Source organism: Stegostoma tigrinum, chromosome 4 (genome assembly GCF_030684315.1).
Source record: "Stegostoma tigrinum isolate sSteTig4 chromosome 4, sSteTig4.hap1, whole genome shotgun sequence".
In the NCBI taxonomy this organism is placed as follows: Eukaryota; Metazoa; Chordata; class Chondrichthyes; order Orectolobiformes; family Stegostomatidae; genus Stegostoma; species Stegostoma tigrinum.
The window spans coordinates 55,058,954-55,080,224 of NC_081357.1; the positions used below are offsets into that span (position 1 = coordinate 55,058,954).

General features: G+C 38.6%; 1 protein-coding gene across 3 annotated transcripts in view; it reads left to right on the forward strand.

Moving 5' to 3' along the window:
• map3k7 (mitogen-activated protein kinase kinase kinase 7) overlaps positions 1 to 21,271 on the forward strand; it is a 122,123-nt gene that overhangs the window by 60,665 nt on the left and 40,187 nt on the right. For 2 of the 3 annotated variants that reach the window (XM_048530791.2, XM_048530793.2), the window contains 7 exons: positions 4,074 to 4,198; positions 5,278 to 5,406; positions 9,083 to 9,213; positions 9,694 to 9,775; positions 13,051 to 13,202; positions 17,260 to 17,425; positions 18,561 to 18,641. In XM_048530791.2, coding sequence (XP_048386748.1) covers positions 4,074 to 4,198; positions 5,278 to 5,406; positions 9,083 to 9,213; positions 9,694 to 9,775; positions 13,051 to 13,202; positions 17,260 to 17,425; positions 18,561 to 18,641 — 866 coding nt within the window. The remainder of the gene's footprint in view (positions 1 to 4,073; positions 4,199 to 5,277; positions 5,407 to 9,082; positions 9,214 to 9,693; positions 9,776 to 13,050; positions 13,203 to 17,259; positions 17,426 to 18,560; positions 18,642 to 21,271) is intronic. The other variant, XM_048530792.2, reaches the window with a different exon arrangement.

The following is a 21,271-nucleotide window of genomic DNA, read 5'->3' on the forward strand; positions in this document are numbered from 1 at the left end:
ATGAAAACCCCAACATAAAAATTTTTACGTTCTCAGTGCAAGAAAAGGATTGTTGAGGCTGTGGCCAAATAGCCATAGTGCTGTGTGACATTTGCAATGTCACCAATTGACCGAAGTTAGCACCTTGCCCCTTTCCCCAGCTAATTCATCAACCTATATCTTCATGACTTTTATGCTGACCAAATGTCGTTTCATCCCTTTTGCTGATGAAGGGTCTAGGCCCGAAACGTCAGCTTTTGTGCTCCTAAGATGCTGCTTCTATTCAGTGTTTGATGCTTGCTGTGTTCATCCAGCTCCACGCTTTGTTATCTCATCATTTCATCCCATTTGCTGACAATTGGAAGGCTCCTCCACCAATGCAGTGTACACTGAAGCACTATGAAAGTCAGCTGAAAAACTCATGTATTTTTCAAAATGGAAGCTTGAAAATTTCTTCAGAATTTGGCCCTTTTCTTAGCTCGTTCCGAGCAGCCAGGTGGCACTTTTGTCATCTGCTCTTGTAGGCATTTTTCGAGCACTGCTCTGTCTTGCCTGTCATGGCATTTAAAGTCCTAAATACTTGACGTAAATACCACCTGTTCATCAGGTGCCACTACTCTCAACCAGTGCTTGGTTACCTCAAAACCTGTCAATTCTAATGCATTTTGATCTGGCCTCCTACATTCTAACTTGTGAGAACCCCCAAAGGTCTGATACCTATGCTCCAGCTTGAATAAGTCCTGTTAATCATGTCAACTTGCAGTTCAGCAATGCATTGATTATTTTTCAACTGCCTCACTGGCCTTGCTTATTTGTAGCTCTAATCTTCTTACAACCCCATCAAATATTTTCACTTTTCTAATTCTAGCCTAATGAGCATCCATAATGCTATTTGAGCCACCATTGGTGACCATGTCATCAGTTGCCAAGACCATAAGCTCTGGGGAATCTTCTGCTTTCCATCACACTCTTTTTTTTAAATTGCGTCTATCTTTTTTGGCCAAGCTTTTGATCTTCTGGCCCAATACCTCTGTGATCTGTCAAAATTTGCTTTATAACGCTGGCGCACATTGGAATATTTATTACATTAAAGGGCTTGGTGATTTCAGTCTCCATCTCATCTGTTTTCTCCTTTCATTTTGTTTTTTCTTTACCGTATCCTTCACTAAACCCCTTAAACACGTGCATGACTACACCCTGTCACGTCACCTCTCTAATTCCATGGTTTCAATCACGGATTAGACCATCTGTTATTATTTCCTTGATCTCCATTTGCTTGCATCCCATTTCCTTGTAAGTTGAACCATCAAATTCCCAACTGCCTAGCCTTTAACAAACATTTTGTCTTGCAGTAAACAGAGTAAATCCTGGAAGCACTCAGCAGGTTTGACAGTATCTTTGAGAAAAGAAACTGAGCACGTGTTTCAGATGGATAAACTTGTGGCAGACTCATCACAATGGTGTAATTATCAATTTGTTCAACTATGCCATTTCTAACATCCTGGCCACCGTTAATTTTAATCCCATTCCTTTAATGTTCCCTAATGTAATCCCAATCTTTACCCCTAAAGTCTGAATATTTGCAGACCTCACCTGAGGCACAACTGGTTTATCCAGCTGTCACTAGATCCCACAGGACCACACCAGGTACAGTTGAGCCCTGTTCTCCTATACCAATCCTGCATACTAATCCACATTCATCTCAGAGAGCAAAGATAAAGCCCCTCCTACCCCTCTCCATAAGCAACTATTGCTTTAAACCTTTGACCTTCTGGCATTCTTGGCTCCAAACACTCAACTGCTTCGCCATTCTTGATTTCCATCTTCACCAGCAAATAAACCCTGCCCTACTTCCTTAAGTTAGATCTTATCCTATGTCTTTCTCTAGTTTCCTGCTTATCTCCCCTCATTCCATCTCTTGAATTAATTTTTTGTCCCACAAGTCTACTGGTAATGGAAATGGTCCCCTGTTCTCTTGTACTGCCTCCACTCCTCTCAAAACCTTTGCCAGCATAATAAAATGTGAGGCTGGATGAACACAGCAGGCCAAGCGACATCTCAGGAGCACAAAAGCTGACGTTTCGGGCCAAGACCCTTCTTCAGAGAGGGGGATGGGGTGAGGGAACTGGAATAAATAGGGAGAGAGGGGGAGGCGGACCGAAGATGGAGAGTAAAGAAGATAGGTGGAGAGACTATAGGTGGGGAGGTAGGGAGGGGATAGGTCAGTCCAGGGAAGACGGACAGGTCAAGGAGGTGGGATGAGGTTAGTGGGTAGATGGGGGTGCGGCTTGGGGTGGGAGGAAGGGATGGGTGAGAGGAAGCACAGGTTAGGGAGGCAGAGACAGGTTGGACTGGTTTTGGGATACAGTGGGTGGCGGGGAAGAGCTGGGCTGGTTGTGTGGTGCAGTGGGGGGAGGGGACGAACTGGGCTGGTTTTGGGATGCGGTGGGGGAAGGGGAGATTTTGAAACTGGTGAAGTCCACATTGATACCATTGGGCTGCAGGGTTCCCAAGCGGAATATGAGTTGCTGTTCCTGCAACCTTCGGGTGGCATCATTGTGGCACTGCAGGAGGCCCATGATGGACATTGCAGGGTTCCCAGGCGGAAGCCAGCAGCCTGTTTTCAAAGTAAAAAAGATCCTTGCAAAGATCTGTATCCCTTTCTCCCACCTGGCTTTTTCTTTTCAAGTTCTTGAACGTTTTCCTTCTCAGGGTTAGTCTCCCACATTGGTACGTAAGTCACAGCACTTTGCTGGATCTTGAGTGAAAGAAATAAATTGAAACCTGAAGGTTAAATCATTACTGTTTTTAAAAAAAAAGGGAATAAGGATTGGTTGAAGAGAATGGTTGTTAGGTGGTTAATAGAAACACGTTTGTCTTAAAATTGGAATAGGGAATAGAATAAAAGATGAAGAGAATACTAGATTTAATATAGGTGAGATTGTAAACCACTTCATTCCAAGTGGGTTGTCATTTTATGAAGTGTAAGTTATTCTAGGAAGTGCATTGGACAAATCCAAAATGATGAGCTGGGATTAGAATTCCCCCCGCAATGATAAAGGTAGGGCAGAAATGCAGTGTTGAAGTTGGTTAAAATTAGCTCTTGGCAATGTAAAAGACAGAAGTGCATAATTTGTTATCTGGGATTATCTATAAACTTATTTGGAATGTGTTATTTTAATTCGCTTGAACACTTTTAGGGAGAAATTCATATTCCATGGCACATTTAGTTAGTTAACCTGACAACACTCTTACTTCAGAAAGAAAGTATTGAGATCACCTGTTACTTTCTAGGATATAAGTATGTAATCAAAATTGATACTCCAATGTGCTAATGAAGGATTGCTGTGTTGTTTGACGGGATATCCTTCCATTTGAAATTTAAATATCTGCCTGTTGTGATACTTCAATAGGAAATAATGATTCCATTGTAATGAAGAAGAATAATAGACCGTTGTGATGATCAAAAACAGTTGAGCTAATCATTCATCAGACTTTTTGTTTCATAAGATTTTGTGGTGTACAATATCACTTATTGCTACATTTGCCAAAATAACTGTGACTTCACAGAAATGCTACGGTGGAGAAAGAAGCCATTGAGCCCATCAGGTCTGCACCAACCTTCAGACCAGCTTCATCCCACCTAGACCGAAATCTCCCACCCCATACCTATAACCGCACATTCACCATGGCTAACCTATATAGCCTGCACATCCCTGGACACTACAGGACAATTTAGCATGGCCAATCCACCTAACCTGCACATCATTGGACTGTGGGAGGAAACCTGGAGAAAACCCATGCGGACTCAAAGACAACAGACAAAGTCCACACAATCACCGACAGCTAGAATTGAAACCAGGTCCCTGGTGCTGTGAGGCAGCAGTGCTAACCACTGAGCCACAATGCCACCCATTTATTATACATGAATTCCTTTGAGACCTTCAATAAAGCATTGCCTTTTTAATGGTTATTGTTTCGCAAAATATACTTTGTTTTTTTTTCCTTTTTGTGGTCTTGAATAATCAAAAACATGTTGTGAATCCCTGAATATAGATTGCTGATATTTCCAGTCCTGTGTTTTCCTATGACAGTTTACTGCTGGTTGCTGGTGGGACAGTTCTGAAAATCTGTGATTTTGGCACAGCGTGTGATATTCAAACTCACATGACCAACAACAAAGGAAGTGCAGCTTGGATGGCCCCAGAGGTTTTTGAAGGTGAGGGACTAACATTGAAATTTGTTCAGACTTAATGGTCCAATACCTAAAGGCATCAGTGCTCATTTAAACCAAAAGAACCAAAGATGCCAGTGTTCACCCTTGGGCTTTGCTGAGTTAACTGGTTTCAACAAAGGCAGTGAAATTGCCCTCAGGTTCCCAGGTAGGCACATATGAATGAACTGGATTTTCCACCACTAACAGGATCCAGTGACTTCAGCAAAGAAAGCATCCATAAATTAATATTACTCTGGCCACAGGAATATGTGTGTGCGTACATCCACATGTGCCAGCTACTCAATTCAATTCTAATGTAAGCAAATTCAGTATTCAGCCTGATGTCGGATCCTCCACAAACTGGTTTTAGCTTGGGTCAACAATAAATTCTGCAGATAGAACTATGTTGCTGCAGTCTGAATTTAATTGGGACAGAATAATGTGGAACATGGACAATTCAGTTAATTTTAATTGATTAGTTGAGAGAACATTTATCTTTTATTAAAGGTTTACTTAGAAAATTTGGAAACAGTCATTAATGCATAGAATTAACAGAAAAAGCGGACTCAGAAGATATTCTGACTGTGAGGTCTTTCTGTTTATCTGTCAATCTAGTTAGGTTCTTGGCTGAGAAAATTGCTGTGTCACTTTAGTACCTTTTCAACATGTAAATCTCCTGACACTGCCGGACTCATCATGTAAATAAGTGCTAATTCTGTTGATCATGCATAAATCCACATTTAAGAAGACAGTACTGAATCCTGACCCAATTTCTTTGACTGGACTTGAGCCCTGATACTGGCAATAGTGAACAGACGGGTAATTTTTCAATTTATTAACAGTAACAGCCCACATCTGATTCAGCAGAGAAAGTCATTTTGGAAAATTGTTTTTCAAGTTTGAAATTCAAACTAAAACTGAATCAATTGTGCAGAGTTCATGTGTTCAGGACTTTTACAATGTTTTGGTAGCGCTAAAGTGCTCTTTATCTATAAATTAGTGGATCTGTAAACTTGAGGTAGTGTTTAATATAATTGGGTTCGATAGTAATGTCACACTAACTTGTTGAATTTCTGTCACAGGTAGTAATTATAGTGAAAAGTGCGATGTCTTCAGCTGGGGTATCATCCTTTGGGAAGTAATAACTAGGCGAAAACCTTTTGATGAAATTGGTGGCCCTGCTTTTCGCATCATGTGGGCTGTTCATAATGGTAAAATTGTTTTTTTTTAATTGGCATTAATATATTTGTTATTTTGAGTTTGAAATCCTTATCCACTCTGATAGTAACTGGTATTCTTGGATCTATTATGGGAAATTATACAATGAATTTAAACTTAATTAAATTTCATTTCATGTTTTGAATTTGGGAAGATAATTCACTGCCTAACTTATGTTCGTATAGTGTTTATTGTGATCTCAGCATACTCAAAACCCACCAAAGCCATTGAAGTACTTCTGAATTATCACCTCTGTTATAATGTGGGAAACAAATTGGCCAAGTTGTACACATCAAGGTCCCACAGCAGCAGTCAGGAAAATGACCAGATACTGTATTTTTGTGATGTTGTTTGAGAGAGATTTGTCATGACACCGGAGGGCACTCCTCTAATCTGTATCAACAAAAAAATTGTTGGATCTTGTACATCCGTCTGAAAGGCCGGATGGAGCTTCTGTTCAAAGTTCTATGTGAAGGTGGTCTTTACTAGTAATGTGGCACTCCCTCAGCTGCACTGAAATGTCAACCTAGATTCTTTGTTCCGGTCCATGGAGTGAGACTTGATCCCATGACGTTATGACTCTGAGCTAATACTGTTAATCTGTGAGCCAAGACTGACACTTTCTTTTTTTATTGTATCCATTATAAAAAGTTACAATAGGTTTTTTTGCAGCATGGGCACTTAATTTTGCAAGGCAGGGAGGAAATGTGCCATGCCAAGTCCATATTGCCAGTTACCAAAGTACATGCATCCTGAAATGGCATGACATACTCCCTTTGTGCAGGTAATGTGCAATTAAAGTTTGAATCTGATTTGGGATTCCAGTATTTTTTAAGTTCTGCCAGATAGAATAAAAACCAAAAGAACTGCAGATGCTGTGAATCAGAAACAAAAACAGAAAACGGAAAAACTCGGCACATCTGGCAGCACCTGTGAAGAGAAATCTGTTAATGTTTCAGGTCTTGTGACCCTTCCTTAGAACTGACGGTAGTTAGGAAAATGTTTTTTATGCAGGCAACAAAGGGGGAAGGAATAAATGATAGGTGGGGATAGAGGTCAAAGAGAGAGAACAGTTGGGCAGACAGAAGTGTGGATAATGAACTAGCTAGGAGAGTGAATAGCTGTTGATAGAAACTGTTAGTGGATGACAATGGCTTCTGTGTAATAACAGATTGTGATCCCTAGGCCTGGTGTGTGGGGTGAGACCTGGTATATAGCAGAGTTCAAGCTCGAACATTATTGAACTCGTTGAGTCTAAAGGCTGTGGGGTCCCCAAGTGGAAAATGAGGTGGTGTCCTTCCAGCTTGCACTATATTCATTGGAGTATGCAGCAAGTCCTGAGACAGAGATATTGGCCAGGAAACAGAGTGGTGTGTTGAAGTGGTAGGCAACTGGAAGCTTGGGCATTTTCAAGAGCAGAACGTAGGTGTTCTGTGAAGCGGTCACCCAATCTACACTTCATTTCCCCAATGTAGGGGAGACCACATTGTGAGCAGTGAACACAGTAGACTAGAATGTGTGAAGTGCAGGTAACGCAGGTATGTTTGGACCCTTGGATACTGAGGAGGGAGGAAGTAAATGGGTAAGTGTTACACCTTCACTGATTGCAGGGGCCTTGCTTCAGCTCTGTTACTATTTGGCATTTATGAAACATTTTAAATCTTTGCCCTGATAGTGACTGAGTAAGAATTCACTTTAAAATCATAAGGAAAGAATTTTGCTGCTAGCATTTCCTATCCAGGCCCTTTACATATTTTTATCCATTTGTGTTGTTTATCCGACAGTTTTTTTTATGAATGAATGAAAGGCTCACAAATTTCAATCAAGAACTATCAAGATTAGAATCAAACATTATCAAATTTAATTTTGATATGCTTCATCAAGCTTACTAGTTGCTAATGTGATCTCTAGGAGTCTGAACTTGTTTCCTAAGCTTAATTTCCTTTGAGAAGAGGAATGCAACCACCTTTATGCCCCTCTATCACTACAGAGCTTTTAGAACTGTTACTCTAGCTCAACTGTTATCCATCGTTTTCACACGGAAAATCTCAATGCTGATTTGGAGTTCAGGAAAGGAGAGAATCTGAGGCATGTATAGACATGCTATACTTGCCACTTCCAGTGTAGTCAGTTAGATTGTGGTACCAACATCGATTTGAAAGCAAATTATTTCCCTGAATTCTCAGCTGTTAATGACATTTTTAAAAGTGGTCAAACAAAGGATAAAATATTAGTTTAATAGTATCTTCATACTTGCTCAGTGCAAGTTTTGGTACACATTTTATACACTTGAAGTTTTGAATTACCATAACTTTATATTCCTATTCAATTGATTAGAAGTTCAACTCCTTAATGATATATTTGCACGATAGCTGGCATTTAGCCGTAGAAAACTCATTCTCTTTTGTTCCTGACTTGGGCCCAGGCTCTGATGTACATGATAATTGCTTATTATCATTGTGAAACTAAACTGCTTTACACTAAAAAAAACTGTAGTTGTAAGAATTATCTAAAGACCATAACATTGTATTCTACTTGGCAAAGAAATTACATTTGTGATTAGGCATTAAAATCAATTGCACATTGCTTGCTGAACATGTTGGTGGGTGGAATAGCTTACTCTGGTTCTAAGTTCATTTGTGACCAACTGAAATTTTGAGATATGTTTACAAAATGTACTACAAGTTGGATTTAAGCAATTCAGTAATCCTTAGTGGTATATTTGAAAGCAAGATTATGGCTTTTATCAAAAAATTGTTTCCAGCATATTAGTAAATGTGCTCCTGCATTTGTATTTCATTGACAGAAATTTGCATTGCAGTTTCATTGCAGTAGAAATATGCTGACTTGTTTAGTGAAAGATTGCGGTCAAATTCTTTCGAATGAAGAAAGAAATCTTACGGAAAAAAATGTTTTGTAAAACCTGATACATAAAACCAAACTAATTGTGTGAAGCACCACTTCCAAAAAAGTTGCGATTAAAACAAAAAGTGATTGATAATCATTCATTCAGTATTTTACTAAAGGCAGTCTATTTATCAAGAGTGTTTCATTACTGGGAGTACTTTGTCAAAGCATCAGCATATTTATCAAAAATGTGAAACATTCAGTTGCATGTAGTTTTAAGTTCTTCAACAAAAATGTTTTAATCTATTGTGGAAGGGGGAGGAAGAAGGTTACTTAAAGATCAGTATTTTGTTGATAAGTCAGACTTGATTTTAAAATAACTTAACTGTATAACTACTTAATTATGCCAAATTCAGCTTTGTTTTGTGAATGTGGAACTTGCTACCAAATGTTGTGATTTAAACAAATAACACATCTGTATTGAAGGGGAATCTTGAATATGTACACGAGAGAGATGAAATAAAAGGATACATTTATGTGCAAAGAAAAGTAGACTCAGGACGTATCTGTGAAGCATAAACAACCAAATCTGGAGAAATTCTTCTAGCTCTTCTATTCATTGCTTTCTTTCCTCACCTAATTACCCATGAAAAATGTTGAACTTATGAATTGAGAAGATGGAATGAGGCATAATTTCTTAAATCATTATTCTTTGGAAGTAATACTCTGATCCTGGGATAGAATTGTAAAATTGATCGAATAATAAAATGTGCCTGAAGCTCATTAGGATTTTTTAGATTTGCTCCATCCATGTTGTTTTAGGTACTCGACCACCTCTAATCAAAAATCTACCTAAACCTATTGAGAGTCTAATGACTCGCTGTTGGTCAAAAGATCCTGCACAACGCCCCTCAATGGAAGAGATAGTAAGAATAATGACTCATTTAATGAAGGTAAGTTTCTACTTAATGTTTATTGTTGATGAGATTCTAATAACATTATTCAAGCATAACTGATGGTATACTTCTGTACTTAATTGCAGTTTTGTTATTAATAAATGAGATCGTTCATTAAAGAGCAAACGAATAAGAGTTCTAAATATTTGGATAAGAAATATGCTCACTTAAGAGTGAAGTGTGAATACATAATCTTCAGAGTAATTTAAGTTGCCACCAACTGACCTAAATTATTCTGCTGTTTTAAGAAAAGATAGTTGAGTGGTGGCACACTTCAGTCTCCAAATGAAAATTGAAATTTCCTTTATATTTTTCACAAACTTGACCCTGATGTCATCAGGACTAAAGCATCTGTGATCATATATATCACAGCCCTTGTCTTTCTGAATCCTTGTGTATTGATGTATTGATTGTGGTAGACTTGTGATCATATTGTCCAAATCAGCAGCCTGCTTTGATTTTGTTTTTTGTGTTCAGTATTTCCCAGGAGCTGAAGAACCTCTTCAGTACCCATGCCACTACTCTGATGTAAGCCAAAGTAATTCTGCTACAAGCACAGGTATGAAACAACAATACCTCAATAATCTGAAAGAACAAAGCAAGAGAAGTTTCTTTAACTATTTGTCAAAAGGAAATTCAACTGCAAGAATTAAGTTACCAACATTGAAGAACTGCTATATGTGATAAAGATTCACTACCATCAATTATCCTCTGTAATGTAAAGACCTGATGGTATTTTCATAGATCTCCATGGGCTGATATAGTTGAGTCTTTCAAAAGGTTAAAAGGGAACGATCTGACCCTATCATTTAACAGTGGAGTACGTAGGTTTGTGCCCTACCTTGATCCTTGTGTCCTATTCTATGAGCTGTAGTACCAGATAAAGAAAACATGAGAGAATATTGCACAAAAATGACAGCTGTTTGTTTGATCATTGCACCCCAAGCTTGCATTATGAAAAGTAGTTTCACAAAGAGACCGTTTATGAATGGCAGTTAAGAAAGTATATGGGTATTTGCCTTCATTAGCGAATGCACAGAAGACCAGGGCAGGGCAGTTATGTTGGAACTGTATAAAATGTGCAATAATGTATGCAGTTCTGGTGACTGCATTTTAAGAAGTGTGTGATCGTACTAGAGAGGGTGTATGCAGGTTTACAAGGATACTGTCTAGAGGATCTGAGCTGTCTGGAAAATTGGAAGAGCTGGGCGTTGAGTTGGACCTGAGAGAGGTGTATAAAATTACGAAGGGTGTGAATAGGCTGGATAGGAAGGCACTTTTTCTGTTGGTAGAGAGGTCATGACCAGGGGACACCAATTTAAGGTAATAGAATGCTAAAAGAAGAAACATCTTCACCTGGAAGGTTGTGGGAATTTGGAATTTGCTGCCTGAAAGGCTGATTGAGTCGGAAACTTTTGGAACATTTAGGCAGTATTAAATATTCACTTCTATAGCCATTGCTCCAGGGCTACAGACAAAAAACTTGTAAATGGAATTTGTGTAGTCAGATTTTGTTGGCCAGCATGAACATTACGTGCAAATGACCTTCTTCTAAGCTGTTAAATGTCAAAAATCTGTAATTCTGTTGGCTGCACAACTGATCAAGACAAGAAGCTAAACTGAAAATCCGTGTTCTCGTGCAAGTTCTAGTAACTCTGTCAACAAATAATTAGCCAATATTGGACTTCAACCTAAAAGAGCCAGTGATCCCAACATAGAGGTATTCTACAGACAATAACAAATGAAGCTTTAAAATTCGTTGATAGAATTTCTGAATTGAAATAAACTCAAGGCTATCCTGATTCCTGGCATGAGTGCCAAGTTATGTTTTATGAAAGTTGTTGCTGAGTTTGAGTAGCTTTTGTACTTCAAAATATACCTGAACAAGGAGCAAAATATAGAAATTTTCTCTGCAGTCTGCTAAACTCGGTAGAATTATTTGATCATTGATTTGGTAGCTAGGGTACAGGTGATTGGGAATACATGTAGTCATGCTTTATTCATAAAATCTACTGATGCTGCATGGAAGGATGTCTTTTGACCCATTATGTCTATGCTGAACTTGTTATAAATACAAGATGTTGCCTTAACATGAGGTATAGTGCAGTGTTTGAATGCTGGTGGCTCTATCACATCTACCTACTAGTAATTACTGAATCTCTGTTGGTTATGATCTTGCAAATTTAGTGTAGATTTGTTTTCTTGTTGACCTCTAGATCATTAGTGAGGATTAAGAAATAAATTACATAAGAGTTTGTTTGCTGTAATGTTAAATGTTCAAAACAACAAGGTTTAAATATAAAGAAACATCCCAATATGACTTTACAGACATTATATTAAATAAATATTGATATCAGCATTTTAAAGGAGGAAAGCCAGTTAGAGAGGCATCGGGCATTAAGAAGGAACGTTAGGGCTTGGAATCCTGGCTATTGAAGGCATCGCCATCAAGGTTTCTCAAAAAGACATAGAGAAACATTGGCTCTCAAACATTGTAGGTTTGGAGGAGACTGTGGGAATTTGGAGGTGAAACAACGGAGGAATTTCAAAATAATACTAAAAACTTTAAAACCAGATGTGGTAAATCAAACTTCACTGAATTTGAGACAGGGAAAACAGTTTTGAGTTTCCTCAGTTCTGTGGAGTGTAGAAAGGGGACACCAACCAGGAGTGCGATAGAATAATCAAATCTAGATTATTTTATTGGCTTCTTTTTTTGCAGTAGATGTATAGTTTATTGAAAATATTTTAAGCAACTTGAAATAGAATAGATGGTGTAACTATTTCCTTCTGCTTTAATCCATTGAACTGCCAGCAGAGTACGAAGATAGAATTATACAGCAATGATCACAAATGCCAAAATATAACTAACCACACAAATTTGTTTCAAGGTTTTTGGTATCAAGCAAATAATGTTGAATTTTCTTGAAGTGCAAGAGCTTGAAACTGTTAAAAGTTATTATAAACATACAGTTAAAAACAACTTGGTACTTTGCTGAATTTTAAGTGCATTTTTAACTACTACATTGTCTGAATATAACTACCAAAGTACAGTTCCCATAGACCCCATCAATCATTCCCAATTCACTTAAGTAGTCAGTCTTTGTGCATAAACATAAAGCTTTGTCACTGGACACCAATTACAATGCAACCCTGATTCGTCCTCTTTCTTCCTCTTGCCGCGCCCCACGTCTCTAAATACACTGTTCCCCAAGAAAGGTTGACTGTCACAACCTAATTGCAGAACAAGTCTAATTGATTATACCTAGATCTCTGTAATGTGTTAGACATGATACCACCTAATACAATATGTTCACCCATCATTTTATGTAGAAAAATAGATTGACTTGATTTTAAAATTGTACAGACTCGTACAACTTCATAATATTTAGCACATTTTATGCTATAGTCCAAATTAACAAAAAGCTACAATATCATTTAATGGTAGCACCATTTTGTTTGTAACTGCCACTGATGGAATTCTGATTTGTTGTCCTCATTAACTCAGTGTAAGATTTCTGTTAACATCATTCAGTTGTTTGCTTTTGTTTAGGTGTACCTCAGCTTAAATTAGTTCACTGGCCCTTTGAAAAAGTCTGGTTCTCAGCTAACGCATAGGGCATTTTTGGAAGATGCTTTACTGTCATAATTTGTAATCACTGCTTAATTTTGGAAGATTAAATAAATGCTTTGCTTCCTTTTAATCTCTGCTCCCCATTCACTTGTAAACATGATATTAAACACTTTTGAGTGATTTTTGTAACTCTGAATTGCTCTGCTGTTGCAAAAACGTTCATTTTACGAATGCTATAAATTGTACTTTTTGTTTGCTAGGATCTTTTTTGGAAATTACCTCCACAAATACCAGTAACAAAAGTGATGCTTGTGTAGAACCTAGTGACTTACATGCAAATGCTACCAATGATACAATTAAGCGTTTGGAATCAAAGCTGGCTCAGCAGCTTAAACTCCAGCCCAAACAGACAGTGAGTAAATTGCTCTGTTCACGACTTTATTTTACACAATTGATAAGTACTTGTTTAAAAGAACTTGTTAACCTTAAGAACTTGTTAACCTTAAACAGCATTTTTTTGTACTGTGGATAGATACTAAAGCCCCAAAGTTTCAATTTTCACTTCTTCCTTGCAGGAATGCTATGTATGTAGACATTCTCAGGGAACTTAAGTTGAACTGGTTGAAAGTTCTTTGTTAGCTTAGTGAATTAGAGGCATTTTCTAACTTACTGTCAGCATCAAATTGTCACAGATAGGCAGTCAAGCTACCTCAACATCGTGATTTTTTTTTGCGTTCTTATATCCTTCATTGTGGTATATATTAAATTACTGTATGAGCAGCAAGCCTAATCTTAAGTGTAACAAGGGTGAGTTATAAAGAAGGATTAGCAAAATTCAAAATTTATGGGTTGAGGTCAATGTAAGAGCATTGAAGAAGACAAAATATCCAACAGTTGCAGCAGTAAGGATTCTGCACAGATGCTCAACAGAAACTAGACTATTTCAAGAAAGTACAGTCATCTTGAGTGATCAGTCAAGTTATTATGAAATGGATGATTTCAGTCTCCATGTTTTTCAGGAGCTTGCTTGATTTTCTTTTGGAGGTGGAGAGAAATTTTCCAGATTTATTTTCTTTCCCTTAATTGATCAAGTTTTGACTTTTCTCTTTTTGGCCAGTACTAAGAGATTGCAACAGGGAACCAAGTTTTCCCTTAGGGGGTTGTTTTGTGGCAGGGAGTGTCAGACTGTCTTGGAACAGAATTATTTATGCATTGTGCAACGTGAACACACTTGTTGAGATTTTTGAATGCATAATTGCATTTTTTTTAAATGAAGTGAGACATGAGGCAAAAGAAAACATATCTTAACATAATGTTACTGTTCCATGGGAATCAATGGCTAAGTAACAGTGTTAATGTCTTTAAGAGTCATGGAGTTGTACAGCACGGAAATAGGCCCGTCAGACCAACTCGTCCATGCTGACCAGGTATTCTAAATTGATCCACTCCCATTTGCCAGCATTTAGCCTAAATCCCTCTAAACGCTTCCTGTTCATGAATCTATCCATTTTTTTAAAATGTTGTAATTGTACCTGTCTCCACCATTTCCTGTGATAGCTCATTCCATACATGCACCGTCCTCTGCATGAAAAAGTCGCCCGTTAGGTCTTTTTAAATCTTTCTCCCCTAACCTTAAACCTATGCCCTCTAGTTATGCTGCAAGTGTCAGTGCCGCGCCAACTGCTTTTTGTTATTTATTTAAATAATTTACCCTTACCCTGGGAAAAGACATTGACTAGCCACTTTATCCATGTCCTTCGTGATTTTGTAAATTTCTGCAACGTTGCCCTTCAACCTCTGATGTGCCAGGTAAAATAATACCTGCCTTTTAAGCCTCTCCCTATAGCCCAAATGCTCCAACCCCGGCAGCATCTTTGTAAATCCTTTCTGAATGTTTTCAAGTTTCGCAACATCTTTTCATTCACAAGGTGACTAGAGTTGAATGCAGCATTCCAAAAGTGGCCTGACCAATGTCCTGGTGCAGCTGCAGCATGACTTTCCAATTCCTGTACTGAATGCACAGGCCAATAAAATCAAATGCCTTCTTCATTGCCCTATCTACCTGCGACTCAACTTTCAAGGAACTAGGAAGCTGCAACCTAAGGTCTCTTTGTTCAACAACACCCCCCAGGATCCTACCAATAAGTTTAACAGCCCTGCCCTGATTTGCCTTAGTAAAATGCAACACCTCACATTTATCTAAATTAAGCTGTGCCGCTCATCGGCCCATCTAGTCAAGATCTGTCATCTTCTGAGGTAGCCTCCTTCACTGTCCACTGCACCACTGATTTTAGTGTCATCTGCAAACTTACTCACCATTCCTCCTATATTCACATCCAAATCATTTAAACAAACAACAAAAAGCAGTTGGCATGGCACCGATACTTGCAGCACACTGCTAGTCACAGGCCTCCCATCCAAAAAAAAACTCTTAATAACTTAATTTAAAGCTAGTGTAAAAATAAAGACTGATAATATTGGAATACAGAAAATAGATGAGAATCCAGAAAACTGTAGAAGAATGATTCTCCCTTAAAAGACAGTCTTTAAACAGAAATTAAATTTAGGCAGCAGTATCAGTTGGATCTTTTTAAACCAAGAAGCAGAATTCAAATAAAAGTTTGATTGCAGAATATGCTTTACATCTTGCCACAGCAAAAACATGCCAATGAGTCAATACTACTGCTGGTATGAAATTCTATCTGGTTGCCAAGGCCTAATTAATAACATGTACAAGTGATGTGTAAGATATTGATATGTTTTATTAACAAGTCCTAAAAGTAAAATGAATCCAATTGTGCATATGTTGAATGAACCAGTTAATGTTATAAATGCAGGTTTACTTTCTGTAAGGCACTAATAATCTCAGCTATGCCAACAGGTTTTCAAACAAAGCAAAAGTCCCTCCTCAGAGATAAAAAGAAACCTGTACAGAATCAAGCCAGGTGACTGTTGTATTTTGCAAGTGAGCACTTAAAAATGCCCTGTTTAGCATTGTTTCAATTCAACATCATTATTAGGACATGTAGACTTGATGAGCATCATAAAATTTATTCTAACATATCTTGCCTGACCCGACTAGTGCAATTTTGGAGGAGCAGTTCCTTCTCTCATGACCGCCTTCTGTGCCGCACCACTACCAAGATCTTCACCACAGAGCTCCTGAACCCCCACCAGCCTGAAATGTGCAAGCCACAACTGTACTAGGCAGTTTCCCAAGCAGTGGCCAGAACAGCAGAGCTTCTGCCACTACCATTAGTGGAACAACGTAGGAGTCACCTCGGCCTCCCAGCCATACAGCCCAACAACTCCTCCATGATGCTCACTAATCATGAATTCCGATCTGCTGCACAAACCCTGCAGCCTGACTCACTGTTACAGGGACCATCTGGCAAAATGCCAGTTAGTTCAGACACAGCCAACACTCTCTCCTAGAGGGGAGAAAGGCCAAGGCTCCACAACCAGTCACAAAGAGCAGCCCCCCGGAACAGTGGCCCAAATGGACCTGGAGGTAGCAGCAGCCAACAAGAAAAGGTGTGGCAGCCACCCGCTGTAAAGTCTAGTACAAGACAGTATTAGCGATGTGACGAATAAGAAACCCAATTAGCAAATGTTCCCAGGCAAAGATCTTGGGTTTTCGTCCGCTACGGGAAGTACTGCATGTAAAATGACATTTTTATTTTATGATATGCAGTATTGTGTTATTCAACAATTTAGTAATTTAGTCATACAATGTACTGAATATCTCAACTTAGCGGACACAAATATATTTTTCTAATTTTTTTCAGCCGAAAGGAAAGGTCTATGAAACTTATCTCCAGTTTTAATGGATCGGTGCTTTACTGAAAGTCAATTTTCAGAAATGCAACCTGATTAAGTGAGGACACCCTATTTCTCCTTTAGGCTGAATTCAGAGCAGCATAGAACCAATTATCAAGCAGAGTTGATGAATGTACTAAAGAAAAAATAGCATTTCCTAATCTATTTAATGGTCCAGAAATGATGTCTCCTGAAAAAGAAAATCCTCTGTTTAAGATGTTATTGTTATTTATTTGGTACTATATGCAAAGATATGAAATGAAATACATTTGTTTAAAATGTCTTGCCTTTATCAACATTTTGACCAAAATTTTCAAATAAACGCTCTATCAGTCTCTTGAAAATTGTGGAGAAATAGGGATGGATGATCATAAATTTCTGAAAATGACAAGCAACAACACATTACACGAATTAATAGAAAGTTCAGTGAAAGGGTGATAATGTACTGAATTAAAGATCATTTATGTAGCTTTGAATCTTCATCGCCTAACTTGCAATATTGAAATGCGCGGTGGGGCAATATTTGTGTTTTGAATGTTGCTGTCTTGGTTTTCTAATCCTGAAAAGTTTGCAGATATCAGAGCATCCTTGCTTCCAAAACCTTACTGCCCTTCTCCATTATGCTATAACTTAGAATTTTTTCCTATCAGAGTGACTCTGCACGATTAAATCTGCCACTGTCTCGAGGAAGTAGTGTGGAGAGCCTGTCCGGAGGCCGCACACAGTCTGCTGCTGCCACAATGGACGGAAAAAGATTGAGTGCTGACCTCAGCAATTATTCTGAATTGGAGGCTAGAATCATGAATGCTACCACAGGTAAAAAGTCTGAGCAAGAAGGCCAGAGCTGTAAAACAACATCCTAATAATTTTTAGATTAATATAGTGAATTTTTAGAACTTACAATTGATTAAAGACGTTTAATATCTGAGCAGCATGGTTAGTACTGCTGCCTCACAGCACCAAGGACCGTGGTCTGTTTCCAGCCTTGGGTGACTGTCTCTGTGGCGTTTACACATTCTCTGTGTCTGTGTGGGTTTCTGCCAGGTGCTCCGGTATCCACCCACAGTGGATTGACGATACTGAATTGCTCTGTAGTGTCTAGGGATGTGCAACCTAGATGGATAAGATGGTAAATACTGGGTTACTGGGATAGTATGGAGGGCTGTGTCTGGGAGGGATGCTCTTTAGTAATTGGTGCAGACTTGATAGGCCAAATGGCTTCTTTCTGCACTACAGGGATTCTATGATTTTGGCGTCTAAAGGTAACTTGTGTTTATTCCACTTCAAACTGTTGAGCTAATACTAATCAATCCTTGTAATAATGTGTATTTTTTTGAAGCATTTTTGATTGGTAATCCTGTATAAGTGGTTATGTATTTTAACCATTGTGTCTGAAGTATATTGGTTAGCATTATGTTTACTAATTTCCAGTAAAATTTAAGTATACCACATGACCACAGCTAAAGAAGTACCCGACCTGACTCCGAGACTAGAGTGGCCTTGAGGTTGCCGAACAGATTTTTGACCCAGTGTACTCGTCACGCAGACCTGTTTCATCCTACATGCTCAATGTTGCAGCTGTCTCAATATTGAAATGTTCATTGCACTACAGTTGGTTAAATTAATACGGCAAATTTTAACATGTAGGCTCTGTGTGTTTAAAGTTTAAGGTTCGTGGAGTTGCATTTTAATGTTTTTCGAAGGGTGTTTCAATAAATTATTTTGTAATCTAGAAAGTTTGTTGTTCAATGCTTTAATTGTGCTTTTCCTGAGCAATGTGCCTCGTTACATTGTAGCATCTTTGCTTTTGCATGGTGCCTTGTGTTTTGCATGACCGGTTCCATGTAATTATTTTGTTTCTGTGACAAGACTGCATTGTTCTAATTGTAATGCGCTTCATACTCTTTTTAGCTATTTGTTGCATGCGTACCTGTATGTGTGTATTTTACAGCCCGCCCAAAGCCAAAGCGAGGCCACCGTAAAACTGCTTCATTTGGCACCATACTGGATGTTCCTCAGATCGTCATATCAGGTACCAGTTCTAACTACTGGGCTGGCTAGCTAGCTAGCTGACTGCTGAAAAATATGGTGCTTGAATGCTCGTTGCTCCAGATTGCAGAGAACCTCGTAGAATGCCACACAAGCCAGAAGTGCTTCTAATTTAACCCTGCTGAAATAAAATAATGGAAACTAGGAGTTAACAGTTTTATGTCTTGCAAATTAGTTGAAAGGTACACAAATCCTGTCTTAACCACAAATTGTGAAAGTGCTGCTAACAATTTAGTAATGCTACTTCAGTAGTCCTGTATTTATAGACCAAATTTTGAGCACTTTGTACTGGAGGAAATGATGATGACCTAATTTGAAAACTTGATTTGCATAAAAGACACAACAGTAATCTACCTTTTTAATCTGACCTAAAATTTTCCAGACAGAAAGTATTGAGATTGCAGAATATGGCATTGTTGGAAGACTTTTGGTTGTGCTCAGATGATAGGGCTAACCACTTTAAATGTATGTAGTGCAGGTTCCTCCAAAGAGAGACAGCTATTACTACTGCTACTAAATTTGCAGCTGTCAATACAGCAGTGGCAACGAAGCCAAATGAATCCAATCCACACTTTTGTTTCTGATCTCTCGTGGCTACTTGTTACTGTATCCAGTTTCTTAATGAGTCAACGTATTGGCATTCCTTGAATTTCCTTCATTTCTTGTTCCATGTACCTCTGACGGCTATAAATGGTATTGTACCTACTTCCATTTTTGCAGTTTGTTCAGTGTCCTAAATTGTCATTTGTCTTTACTGATGTCGTTTCCTGTTCAGCTCATGTAGATATTTTTGTTTTTTTGCATCCTGAGCATTTCCAGTAATCCTCTCAACCATCCTTATCTAATGGTATCTTTTGATTAGTTTTTCTCATGTTACAGTGCTCAAATCTGTCTTTTAAAATGAAGATAACTATTGTGTCAAGAACTCAAGCCTTTGTTTGACTAAGATATTTTTATTCTTTGTTATCCTTCAAAATTTCCAGAAGCAAGCCCAATAATTCTTTTGATGTGTTTTTTTGCCCACACTCATTTTCCAAGCCACCGAAGTATGCTGACCTTTTGTACCTCTTCGACCATATCATTATAATCCTATTGGCGACCATTAAAACTTTAAAAAAAATCTAAGCACCCAACGATTAATTAATAAATATCAACACAACAGTTTGCTTGCTTCTAACAAATGTAAACTTCATTAAACGTGTGAAGGCAAATTAAACAGGAACACTTTCTTAAAACAACACCTTATAAAAAACATAGATTATAAACGCAGTTAGAAGGTTTATCCCCACTTTAAGATACCAATTACTTGGTAGAAAATCCGAGGACTGTAGACTCTTCATGCTCTAGGATTGTAGACTCTTCAGGCTCCATATTCTGGCTTTGGGAAATGAGGGTGAATATAAAGCTACTATGGCTCTTTTATAGCCTTCTCTGACTAAGTAATCGAGCAGACTACTATCTGCCACAAGACTCTGAGGTACACCGTGGATTTTTTTTTCCCCCACTTGGTCATAGAGATATGCAGCGTGGAAACAGGCCCTTCACTCCAACTCATCCATGACGATCAGATATCCTGTATAAACCTAGTCCCATTTGCCAGCATTTGGCCCCTATCTGTCTAAACACTTCTTATTCATATACCCATCCAGATGCCATTTTAAATGTTGTAATCATACTAGCCTCTTCCACTTCCTCTGCAGTTCATTCCATACACACACCACCCTCTGCGTGAAAAAGTTATTTCTTAGGCCTCTTTTATATCTTTCCCCTCTCGCCCTAAACCTATGCCTTCTAGTTTTGGACTCCATCACTTTGTGCAGGGGAATTGCCCTTACCTATTTACCATATCCGTGTCCGTCATGATTTTATTAACCTCTGTAAGGTCACCCCTCAGCCTTTGATGCCCCAGGAAAATAACCCCAGCCTATTCAGCCTCTCCCCAGAGCTCAAGCTCTCCAATCCTACCAACATCCTTGTAAATCTTTTCTGAACCCAACAACAATCTTCGTACAGCAGGGAGACCAGAATTGCATGCAGTACTCCAAAGTAGCCAAACCAATGTCCTGTACAGTCACAATATGACTTCCCAACTCTAATGCTCCATGCATTGACCAGTAAAGGCAAGCATACCAAATGCTACCTTCACGATACTATCTACCTGCAACTCCACTTTCAAGGAACTATAAACTTGTACTCCAAAGTCTCTGTGATCAGTAACATTCCCCAGGACCTTACCATTAAATGTATAAGTCCCACCCTGATTTGCCTTTCCAAAATGCAGCACCTCACATTTATCTAAATTAAACTCCATCTGCCACTCCTTGGCCCACTGGCCCACCTGATCAAGATCCTGTTGTACTCTCAGGCTGCAAACTAGGACAGAGCTTCCTGTAGTGATTGGAACAAGGTTGCCCAGGTACATTTTAGAATGAGTTCCCCAATTGGGGCTGTTAATGTGGTCCGATGAGGGAGCCCTGTCTGACAGGTATAAACAGAAATGTCAGGGATTTTATTCACTCCAGCAGCTGGCTCAAAGCTGGGTTGGTCAGTGCCATGTACTATGCACATGTAAATGAAGGTTGACTTGGTGACAGGATGCTGGCATTCGTGGAG